The sequence below is a fragment of the Cavia porcellus genome, unplaced genomic scaffold (genome assembly GCF_034190915.1).
Source record: "Cavia porcellus strain 051 isolate PalLab524CR breed Dunkin Hartley unplaced genomic scaffold, mCavPor4.1 scaffold_1, whole genome shotgun sequence".
Taxonomy (NCBI): Eukaryota; Metazoa; Chordata; class Mammalia; order Rodentia; family Caviidae; genus Cavia; species Cavia porcellus.
Genome location: NW_026947484.1, coordinates 155,239,060 through 155,251,255, shown reverse-complemented (window position 1 = coordinate 155,251,255; position 12,196 = coordinate 155,239,060). Strand labels below are relative to the sequence as shown.

General features: G+C 31.4%; 1 protein-coding gene across 2 annotated transcripts in view; it reads left to right on the top strand.

Annotated features, from left to right (window-relative positions):
• The window catches only part of Msh4 (mutS homolog 4), a 70,364-nt gene that overhangs the window by 44,409 nt on the left and 13,759 nt on the right, over positions 1–12,196 (top strand). For both annotated transcript variants that reach the window (XM_063258142.1, XM_063258138.1), the window contains exons 9-14: positions 1,552–1,616; positions 2,760–2,929; positions 5,180–5,316; positions 6,407–6,510; positions 7,347–7,471; positions 9,876–10,076. In XM_063258142.1, the coding sequence (XP_063114212.1) occupies positions 1,552–1,616; positions 2,760–2,929; positions 5,180–5,316; positions 6,407–6,510; positions 7,347–7,471; positions 9,876–10,076 (802 nt within the window). The remainder of the gene's footprint in view (positions 1–1,551; positions 1,617–2,759; positions 2,930–5,179; positions 5,317–6,406; positions 6,511–7,346; positions 7,472–9,875; positions 10,077–12,196) is intronic.

Genomic DNA, 12,196 nt, shown 5'->3' with positions numbered 1-12,196 from the left:
CTATGAAAAGTAAACATTTTGAGTCAATTCAGGATATCAAGGCAGTTATGATATCCATGAAAAAGAAACTTCCAGAACTGCTTCAAAAAGTGATAACAATGGTGAGACAAGTATGTCCAAGGGATGGGGAGTATTTTAAAGTGGATTAATGTTAGTATAAATTTTTATAGATTTATACATTTACCATATTTGTTGATCACACCTCTTACCCTCTACACATACACATTCTCTTATGTGACAACAATATAATATTCTCTTATATGACAAAAGTATAATATTTAAAATTAGAATATTTCATATTGATATACTATTATATAGTGTATATTTCATATTCAAATTTTTAAAAATTGTCTTAATTATGTTCTTTATAACTTTTTTCTGATATAAGTTCCAGTCAACAACCATGCATTGAATTTAATAACTTTAAACTCTTTCAAATTGGAAAGCTTTTTCCACCGTTAATAGATAATATTGTTATTTGGAAGAAATGAGAGATCAGTGAGCTAGAACTTAAATAGCTAGTAAGAATATTTATTTTATCTATTCATTGCAATATTGATAACATATATCATATGATCTTGTAATACTGTATTTAGAAATCTTTCTAAAAAACTATTGAAAAATGTTGTCCAAGATTCATATCCAATGACATAAGTCTTGCACAACATTTTTTATATTAGTGAGAAATTGTAGACTAGATCTTCAGTAGTTAGGAGACAAGACTATTTGCTTTTCACATGATGGAATCTTACGAATTATTAACAAATTTGCTACAAAACATTTCTCTTATGACATAATAGTAAATGAGTGTAAAAGGAATATACCATGAATTTATTTCAGAAAGAGATATTTTTGGAAGGATAGTGGTATTAAGATTGATTTATTTCCTTTGCAGAATTTTTCTAGTTTCTATCAGTATGAGTATGATTTTTTCTACTTAGAAGTATTTTCTAGTAAACTTTCTAGTTTCTATGAGTGTGCGCATGTGATTTTTTCTATTTATAAGCACAAAGAAAATGTTACTGTGATTGCCTCATAATCAAATGAAAATAAGATAAGAGATCACATTAACTATGGTTTCTCCTCTTTTTTCTGTTTTATTAGTGATCACTCATAGTTTCCATTAATAAAAATAAAATTCCTGCCTTTTCTGTATATGGAGAAATTGCTGTATTTATAAATATACAAAGAACTTTTAAAGTTTAATATATTTCTATCCCAAATTTCAGGATTATATTTATTTTAAATATACAACAGTAGCTATATAATACCCACTGCTGTCTGTAGTTAGATATTAACAATTTGGAAACAAGAAAAATAGAAATCGTAAGAGTGAAGATGTAGCACTATTCACTCTTTGTCTGGAAAATGAAGATACAGTCTATCCTCACGTGCATACCTGAAATATTTTTATGTGCACAAAAATGAGAAAATAAAACAAGAAAGTACTTGGTAAACCATAAAGTGTGATATTACATGAAATGAATTGCTGAGTTTGAATAATGTCATAATTTGTTATACATAAGTACTTTTTATTTTATTCTTTAACAGATTGCTCTGAAGAACTGTACCACACCTTTATTAAGAGCTTACTATGGTTCCTTAGAAGACACGAGGTCATTGTCATTCCAGTGTTGATAAAATATCAGATTACTATTCTTTTTGATCATACCTGATTTTAAAGATTTTCATTATATTCTGTGGAATAGTTACTTGAGTTTTGGCTAAGGAGACTCTTTAAACTGTTCATTAAAGTTATAATTATATATTCGTCTTATAAATGTGATAAATACAATGAGAATAGCATGAAAAATTAAACTCCAGGGAGAATTTTTATATTTCCTTTTTTAATGACTTCCCATTAAAAGACTTAAAAATATAAATATATATTCTTATCCTTTGGTAAATCAGGAAAGTCCTAAGGTAACTAAAATTAATAGATAATTCTAAATAAATATACAATTCTTTTAGTAAATATTGAGCTCCTACTATCTGTAGACACTGACTTGGGTCCTAGGATTACATAGTGAACATGATAAAGTTCCAGTCCTCAAAGCTAATATTTAAGTCTAGTTTAATATTGTTAAGTTTTGAGCAATAATTTATCTTATTTCTTCACTCTAAAGACAGTTTTATTGATTCAAGACAGATATCTGAAAGAGATCACAAACTAAAGTTAATGAAACCAGGTTAATTACAAATAAGAAAAAAAGGAAAAGTTTAGGAAAATAGGTGTTACCAGGTTTCTGTTTTGCCTAATTATTGCATTTCATTATTCATAGCTGTAACACGGCTTTTATGCTGTGTCACAATATGTGCTTAGCTTCTCTTTCCAGTACTGAGGACGAGGGCCATATGCTGTCTTTCTGTGGTTCTCCCTGCCTAAGGAAACCCTAGCTACATGTAGTGTTTACTGAGTGTATAAACACAAAGCTACTATTGTAAAAACAGTTCTTTAGTGATATATTTTATATTCACAGACAAAATCAGTATTATAACTTGGGAAATATATATATATATATCAGCAGATCTTAGAAGTACTCTTGGAGGGTTCATGCTATTTTAGACTAATCCTGATGAAATAATTTAAACCTGATATAGTCACAGTTGTAACATGTAAATAAAATATTTAATGCTTAATTATTTCAAAATAGCTTTCAACAAAAGATTTGCTATCATTAACATGAATCATATAACATATTATAAATTTAAATAGTTGTTTGACTTATAAACTATAATTCTTTTTACCTTAATGTTAGGTTTGAAATTATACTTGAAAAGATTAAAACAGTAATTAATGATGATGCAAGATACATGAAAGGATGCTTAAATATGAGGACCCAGAAGTGTTATGCAGTGAGGTCTAACATAAATGAATTTCTTGACATAGCTAGAAGGACATATACAGAGATTGTGGATGACATAGCAGGTAATTTATTTCAGTATGTTTTTTTCCTGATTTTTATGAACAAAATGAACTTTTTAGGTTTATCCTAGTTGATAATGCATCATACATATTTTTTATTTCAAAATAGACCACATAAACACATATTGCACTTAAAGAGTCTTTTTTCTCCTTATTTTTCTCTTATTCTTTTTTTTAAAAAAAGCACTGTGAAAGTGTTACAATTTCTCTTTACCCCAAACATGTTATCATCCAACGTTGTGTATAAATTATATTAAAAATGTAGGCTACAAACACTGAAAGATTTCAGCAGTGAGAGATACCAGTTTTATCTGGAGTTGGTGGCTTTTTTAGCCAGTGTAGTAATTTTTTAAAAATTATCTGTACGTTTGCAGCATATAACGATTACATTTATCATGGGAAATTGGTAAATGTACATAGCACATCTTAATTGTTTTTATGTCATCTTCCCTACCTCACCCACTCCTTTCCTCCATCTCATGGTCCCTTTCTCATTAACAGAAGTAATTTTTTAAAATAAATATGTATGGAGCTCCTACTATAGACAGGAATCTAGGTACTGGGAACACATATGGAAAGTGATACAGTTCCTGTCCTCACAATGCTAATATTATAATAGGAGAGACAGACAATATAAAAGAACAAACACACTCGTGCATACATACATGTTTATGTGTATGTGTACCTATACTAATATTGATAGATTTCAATTTTAGATACTATAATTTCACATGGATACAAGATATATGAAGAAAAATATAGCAGATTAGGGGAATCTGACAGTAGAGGATCCTCCTGTAGAAGACAGAAAGTTTTTGATGGAATAGCCGAGAGAGGAATTCCATCACTAGCAATAAATCCAGCTGAAGCACAAAGACTTGAAGGAATGAGTGAGACTTGAAGGAGTGAGTGAGAAATCTGTTCTAGGATGAAATCAGACATTGCATCGTAGAACTAATGAGAGAGAACGAGAAATGTAGGCTTGGATCCAAAGAGTCTTTCAAAGCTAGGAGTGTGAATTTTTTTCCCAGTAATAAGAGGTAGTAAGAAGATTTTTCCTTATAGAGTGAAATTTATTTAAAATATATGTTTAATGAACTTGAGTGAAATGGAGACAAGGAGGCCGATTCAGACTATTGTAACCTTAACATTATTTAGGATGATAGGATAGGATAATGTGCATGAGTCCAGAAGGATGCCAAGATGGATGGAAAATGTGATAGAATTTAATTATAAAGTAATGGTAAAGATAAATGTTTCATTAGTGCTAAATGATTTTTCTGCCCCAAGAATGGTGTACCTTTGAGAAAAGTAGAAAGACCTGAAGGAAATATTTTGAGTAATGAAAATGTTGAGTTTTTCAAGTAATATTCAAAATTAATGATCATAAAATTAGGGATGAAATTTAGAATTCTGTAATGTGTGTGAAGTTTATAGATATTTACATTTATTAAAAGGGAGTTTTATTTGGTTAACCGTCTATTTATTTGAAGAAAAATTTTGTCATAAATTTAGAAGAGAGACTTTCTTATTGTGCATTTATGACGTCAGTAATTAATGTGACTGTTCTCTTTTATAAAAATGGAATAGCATAAAAATGAATATAACAGTATAAAATAGTACTTTAAAAAGATTTATTATTTATTTTCTTTAAGAATACTTATCAAGGTCTAGGATATAGCTCAGCAGTGCAGTACCTACCTAGCAAATGCAAGGTCTTGAGTTCAATTTCCAATTTAAAAAAAAAAACATTGAATACCTATCAGTAGGAATGCATTTACTTTTTTTAAATTTGTTTTTTATTTTTTTGTCTTTTTTCTTTTTATTGGTACCAAAGATCGAACTCACGACTGCCTGCTTGCAAGGCAGGCGCTTATGCCGCTGAGCTAAATCTCCAGCCCCTTTTTTAAATTTTAAAGTGAAAAAAGAACCAAAACGATGATACAGAATTTCAAAACAATAGGAATGGTAAATACAACAATGGTTACTATGTTGCATATTGTTATCTTCAAAGTAGTTGTTAAGATTATAAGACCAAGGAGTGAAAAAATGAAACAATAAAAGCACAAACCATTCTGCTTTGTTTTTAAGAGTATCTAACCACATCTTCTGGATATTAAAAATTTTAAAGTAAAAATAACATTATCTTCTTATTGATGTATAAAATACAAGAAAAATATGATGACTTTAAATGGAAAGAATAATATTCTTATTAACATCCTTTGGTTTTATTTTGTTCTTTCTGCTCACTAGGAATGATATCACAACTTGCAGAAAAATATAATCTTCCTTTAAGGACAAGTTTTAGCTCTGCTCGAGGATTTTTTATCCAGATGACTACAGATTATACAGTGTTACCCAATGATCAGCTTCCTTCTGAATTTATCAAGGTTCATTCTAGAGTGATTAGGAAATTATTGTTCCTGGTTTTGTAGTTATACCTGTGTTTCCCCAACTCCTTGGGCTTTATATGCCAAATTTCTGAATGTGTGTATGTTGCTTCTCTTCCTACTCCAATCCACCCATGTAATCCTAAAAGTAATTTGGAAACTTTCTTGGAGAAAAACAAAACTCATTGTGTCCCACAGTTTAGGAGTTTGGGTGGAGAAAAAAAGATAAATGAAGACAAAAAGTCTGTAAGCTATTTTTAATGAATTATAAAAAAAATTGCCCAGTCTTGTAAGTACTTCTCCAGATACATTTTCCTATTAAAGATTTTCCTGGAGTCCTGGAGTAAAGAAATCTCCTTGAATTTTTAAATCAAACTTCTCCAAATCTTTGAGTCATAGAAATACTTTTTCTTTTTGAGACAAGACAGGCTGGCCTTGAACTCACAGAAATCCTCCTGCCTCATCCTTCTAAGTACTGCGCACCCCTGGCTGGAAATACTTCTTTCTGCATACATACCAACTTTTCCACAATATACCAGCTTGGGAAATTCTAACTCACTTTGGTCTTTGCTGTCTTTACTTCCAAGGGGTACCTTTGACAAAAAAGCTTTCAAATTTACACACACACACACACACACACACACAGAGAGAGAGAGAGAGAGAGAGAGAGAGAGAGAGAGAGAGAGAGAGAGAGAGACAGACAGACAGACAGACAGACAGAGTTACTAAGCAAAGAGGGATGGATAAAATAAAGAAAGGGTTGAATGGGGCCAGTGATTGAGTGAAAGTCAGATATGGAGGACTATCATGCATGTTATTTGTTATATGAGATGTATTGTTTAAAGATTTCTGCAACAATATTTAAAAATTACTCAAAATACTCATGTTGTCTGGCATAGGTTAAAATAACTTGCTATCCTTTGAAACTATCATCTGCTTATGAATGTATTATTTAGAACATTCATTATGATAGTATATCTCAGGAATTAAAGTAATTAACCAAAATGTCCATTTATATTGTATATACCTGTGTTTTATTTCATATACATGTGTATATATCTTGACATTTGTTTTGTTGATTTCATGACAGATTTCTAAAGTGAAAAATTCTTACAGCTTTACATCAACAGATTTAATTAAAATGAATGAAAGATGCCAAGAATCTTTGAGAGAAATTTATCACATGACTTATATGTAAGAACGTTTGAAATATTTGAATATTGAGTTAAATAGGTTTAATGTAAGGAACCATAGATAAAATTTACCCATTGACTTTTTTTCTGATTACAGATAATTATAGAATTATGAATGGTAGGGAAGTAAGTATCATTGTGATAAAGACCCATAAACCTCACAGAAACTTCAAGGCAAATCTAATTGCAAAACAAAGTACCATTGAAAGTTATACTTCTCTAATATGCATGTCCCCATGATGTAGAATTTGGCATATCTTGGACTTCACTCAGTGTCTTCTTTTTATGTGTAGTGTAAGCCCTCAATTTCTCAGACCCTAAATTAATATCTCTGTAGCAAAATCACAGTAGTGCCAGTTCTTTTGCTGCTCCTGAAAGAATAATAATATAGTTAGAACAGAATGTTTAGAATTGATTAGCTCAAATAATAAAGAGAAAATTTGGCATTTCAAAACAGTTTCAACTTGTATTGAAGCCAACATTTGCAAAAACAAAATTATTAGCAGATTAGAACTGTCCAAGTATAAGTACTTGATTCAATCTATTTTATTAATGAAATGTTTTTCTGAATATTTAATAAAGGCAGTCATTTCAAAAACATGGTGTTAATACACCAGAATGTGGATTCTTTGTCACTAAGTAGCTGTGACATTGAGCAAGAGCTTCAATTTCCTCACCTCTAAAACAAGATAACTGAAAGGCAGACTTGACTTATATTGCACACCTTAACCATAAATATTATTTTACTTCAAGCAAAGAGTTTAATATGGTTTTGTAATGATGTTGGATATTATTTTGTAAAAAGCATTGCATGTTTTACCCAACATGTACTTCCAGGGTCGTGTGTAAACTGCTTAGTGAGATATATGAACACATTCATTGTTTGTACAAACTCTCCGACACCGTGTCCATGCTGGATATGCTACTGTCATTTGCTCACGCCTGCACTCTGTCTGACTATGGTAAGGTACTTTCTTTGGAATAAAGATTTTGTATACTTCAGTGTATTTCCATTCAAAAATTTTATATAATAGTTATGAATGTTTTACATACTTTAGTTGAGATGTAGTCTTTTGCCTATGGTCTAGAATACACAAAATAGAATAAAATTATCCTTAAAATTTCTTCTAACATTAAAAAATTACTTACTTAGAAATTGACAGATGAAAAAGAACTGCAAGAAATTTTGAAGTTTTTCAAATAAGACTGCAAAGCTGTCTTCTTGGTGAAAATGGCACTGATCCGAATTTCTAAAGTTCACATCTGATTACTCAAAGAAACAGTGCGCAGGTCCTAAGTGAAACCTCAGTTGCTGAATGGCTCAGCACTCAAACCTTCCACTATTTGTACAGCAAAGTTAAAAAAAAAACTCCTCAATGCTCATTACTTTGCTCAACAGTCCAACCGAAAATCTAACTTGAAAAAAATCTGTATGGGCACCAATTATGGTGAGTGGTGCATGCCTGCAATCCCAGCACTTGGGAAACTGAGGCAGGAGGATTGAGGCAAGTTTGAGGCCAAGCTAGGTTACATAGTGAGTTCAGGACCAGCCTGAACAACATACTGAAATCCTGTCTCAAAAAACCAGGTACATACATATGTGCATACGTACATAGACACATACGTATGTACATACATACATACCTGTGTGGGCTGAGATTGAGTCATGTGTTGCATCTGACACCAACACAAAGAAGTGACACTTAGTCTAAATGTCACTATTGCACAGACAAATGTAGTGCAGTGATAGCAAATCTTTTAGAGAATGAGTGCCAAACTGTAACTCCAAATGTACTTATTTACTGCAAAGTACAAACACTGCAACTAAGCCTGACTGAATACCAGGGTTTTAGTTTATGTATTTGTAAAAAAAAACAAACAAACAAAAACAAAAATAAAAAAATCCAACATTAACATCTTTTGTCTTGAAAGAAAAACACAGTAACATGATGCATGTGCCATAGGTTCACCACCATTGATACAGTGTTTGTGTAGTTTTTGGTGTCAGAACCAATTATTTGGTTTTCATTATTATGGGAAAAATACATTCAGCTTTTGAACTTTTTGGTTCAAGTGCAGAATGAACTGAGTTGTGAAGTATCACTGTAGAAAAATCAGTGGCCACAGTCAGAATTTTCATCTGCTATTTAGATATGTGCATACTAAAATCAGCAGTATATCATTTACTTTTGTATTCCAAGTCTATCCACAGACCGTGAATACAAATTTAAGTAATTTTTTAATATTGAAGAGTACTTTAATCAAGTTAGCCCCTTGAAATTTCTTATCCAGCTTATCATTAATAACCATATTTTAACATGCAAATTTACAGTCCTAGTAGGTGATTATGTTTGAATAATTGTAGACTTAATAACATTAAAAACACTGAGATCTCTAATTAAAATCAGAAGTGCCATTTCCAAATTATTGTGTTAATTTATTTTTAAAGATGTAACTTACAAAGATTTTTTCACATTTCCTTATTTCTTATGAAAATATTAACTTTTCCCATTGACATTTTATAATGACATTTCTAAATCTTTTGTATCTCTCTGAGAGTAAAAGCCTTACCTTAGGTATCAGCTATTCTAGTCGTAGTTTTCTTAACTATTAAGAGATTTAATTGTCTAATTTTAGATTGAAAGGGATCATAAATTCCAAAATATAATGAATGGTTCAAAAGCTCTTTATATTTTTTCCAAATAACTTTACTTTTATATTGAATGTTTTCAAGTTTATCCCTGAATTTGATTTAGAGGTGGGTAGCATTCTAGTTTTCACTAGTCTTTCTACCCTCTTCCTTTTTCCCTCTACCACAAATAATGTCCATACAGACCTGATCATTATTTGTTTCTATAATTCAGCAAATGTGTGCTTGATTTTCTCTATCCTCTGAAATTTCATTTTAGAAAAAGTTTTCCCATAGAGTAGGACAGAGAATTATATTTATTTGGTTTTGCCTTATACTTAAGCCTCATTTTAAAAGCAAAGCATGCCAAATTTAAAATAATGTTTAAGTTAGGGTGAGCAAACAGTCAGTTCTGTAGTAAAATTTTAAAGATAACATCAGTGGTTACCTGGCTTTTTTTAATCTATACAAGCCTGAAATTTTTGTAAGCTGTGTTGAATCTCAAGTCAGTGTCAAGGAGCTAAATTCAATTTCTCTGAAATGAATACAGTAAAAGTGATTAGAATGTATCCATTATAATTTAAGGTGATTGGGTGGTGATCTGGGATTAAATAATGCATTAATATTATTGTCCCAAATTGACCCTGATAAAATCACTAATGTATGCCCAGCTATGCATACCACATCTTTAGGTATAAAAATATTAATCTTTAAAAACCTCCTGTGTTTTTCTTCAGTTCGGCCAGAGTTTACTGATACTTTAGCAATCAAACAGGGATGGCATCCCATTCTTGAAAAAATATCTGTGGAAAAACCAGTTGCCAACAATACCTATATAACTGAAGGCAGTAATTTTTTGATCATAACGGGGCCAAATATGAGTGGGAAATCTACATATTTAAAGCAGATTGCTCTTTGTCAAATTATGGCCCAGATTGGTAAGTTCTGATTTTATTTTATAGTTACCAATTCTGCTGAATTTTCAGATACTTTGTGCTAAAGTTTTTAAATTTATGTACCTAAGAAAAGTTTGAAGTAGATTCTCTTACTTAAGTGGTACAATAATATATCTATTATGTAGACCGTATCTTTGACTAATGATATTTCTACAGCTCCATTCAATTTGGAGTGCATTTCCAAATTTTAATAATATAATATTCATTTTGGAATATTATGGAATTAGAAACTTTCTCATTGAAACAATGTTCTATTGTATTAGTATATTAACTCATAATTATTTCAGGTTTAAAAGTGAATCTTGTTGTGAAAAGAATGAAATGAGTAGGATAAACCACTACCTTTAATAACTCTTTTGAGATTTCCTTGAAATTCTAATTTTAGGCAGAGAAACTTCCCTTAACTTGAGGGCTGTCAGTAGCAATTGGGGTATTAACGTGTACATACACTGTCTGCCTACACACATATAAATGGCTGTCATTGGCCGAGCACTGTCACACATCTCTTGATGTCAAGCATAACTTAACTCTTATTTCTGCAAACTGGGCTTCTTTCAGTACAATATAAATCAGAAATGCAATCCTTGGCCCTAATGTAGTTGTTATTAACCAGGAGTGGTTTCGATTTCTTATCCTTCAGCTCTAGAAACTTGGCAATGTCTGGAAACACTTTTGGTTGTCATAACTAGGGAGATAAGTCCAAGGATGCTACTAAACATCCTACAATGCACAAGACGGCTTCCTTCTCTCTCCCTTTCCCCATTCACCAGCATGTAAGAAAGATAATTGAGCCCAAAATTTAGTAGAGTCATGAGTAAGAAACCCTGGTCTAATGTTACAGATTCTAAGGAAACATAGCAATAACATTGGTGATACAGAGCAAATTCCCCTTACTTCTGGGCAAGAAATCAGAAATCAGTGAATAAATGAATGAAGATTAAGTATCTCACAAAATTTAGAATTTTGTTAGAATTAAAGTACATGTTAGTTGGGGCTGGAGGTTTAGCTCAGCGGCATAAGCCCTGCCATGGAAGCAGGCAGTCGTGAGTTTGATCCCCAGTACCGATAAAAAGGAAAAAGACAAAAAAAAAAAAAAAAAAAAAAAAAAAAAAAAAAAAGAACATCTTAGTTACTTTTATTTCCACTATAAGAGCTGTTTGGTTCATATGTGACATGATGTATCCTATGCTATTTGAGTAGCTAAAAGGAGCTCTGCTTTTTTAAAACACAGGCTATTTAATGTGTATAGATAAAGCAGTCATGATACTGGATTGAAATCTGACTTATAACTTGTACTTACTAATACTAATTATTTTCTTCTATCACAGAATAACCTAGTCTTTCTTTATGATTGTAGTTCTTCAAATATTTAAAGATAATTATTCTACGTCTCTTGTCACTGCCCATTTTAAGCCTCTGAAACAATTTAAAGTGTATATCATATCTCATGAGGTTTTAGGGCTAATCAAACAGTGGAATTTGAAGGGCATTGAGGTTAACAGTTTAGACTTTGGAGGTAAATCTGCATTGTCTAGTTGCTAGCTATGTAATCTTAAGCAAATTACTTAACCTCTTTATGCTTTAGTTTTCCTAACTGCAAATTAAGATGACAATAGTACCTATTTTTAAAGAATTGTTGTAAGGACTGAGACAATGAATATATTAAGCTATGGGCTGAAGAGACAGGTATAACAAAGGAGAGAACTTTCCAGGCAGATGTAAAACTATGTCCTAAACCATAGGGAAAAAAATAGCATGATGTATCATATGCTCTAGAAACAACAAATAGTCCCCAGTTTTGTAGTTCTTTTGCATTTTTGAGCAGAGACAGACGGACTAAGCATGAGAAGTGGCAGAATAACCACAGAAGCCAATAGGACTTGTATCATGAACGGCCTTCAACACTTATCTGAGGGGACTGAACTTTATCCAGCAGTCCATGGGGAGATACTGAGGAAATTTAGCAAGAAAATGGCATGATCAGATTTCACTTAGATCACTCTTGTTTGCAGACTAGAGTCAGACCAGAAGCGAAGCCCGAGTCAGAAGCCTTTGAACACAAAGTGTGATTGAAAGATATGATTAATATTTAAATTTTAAAA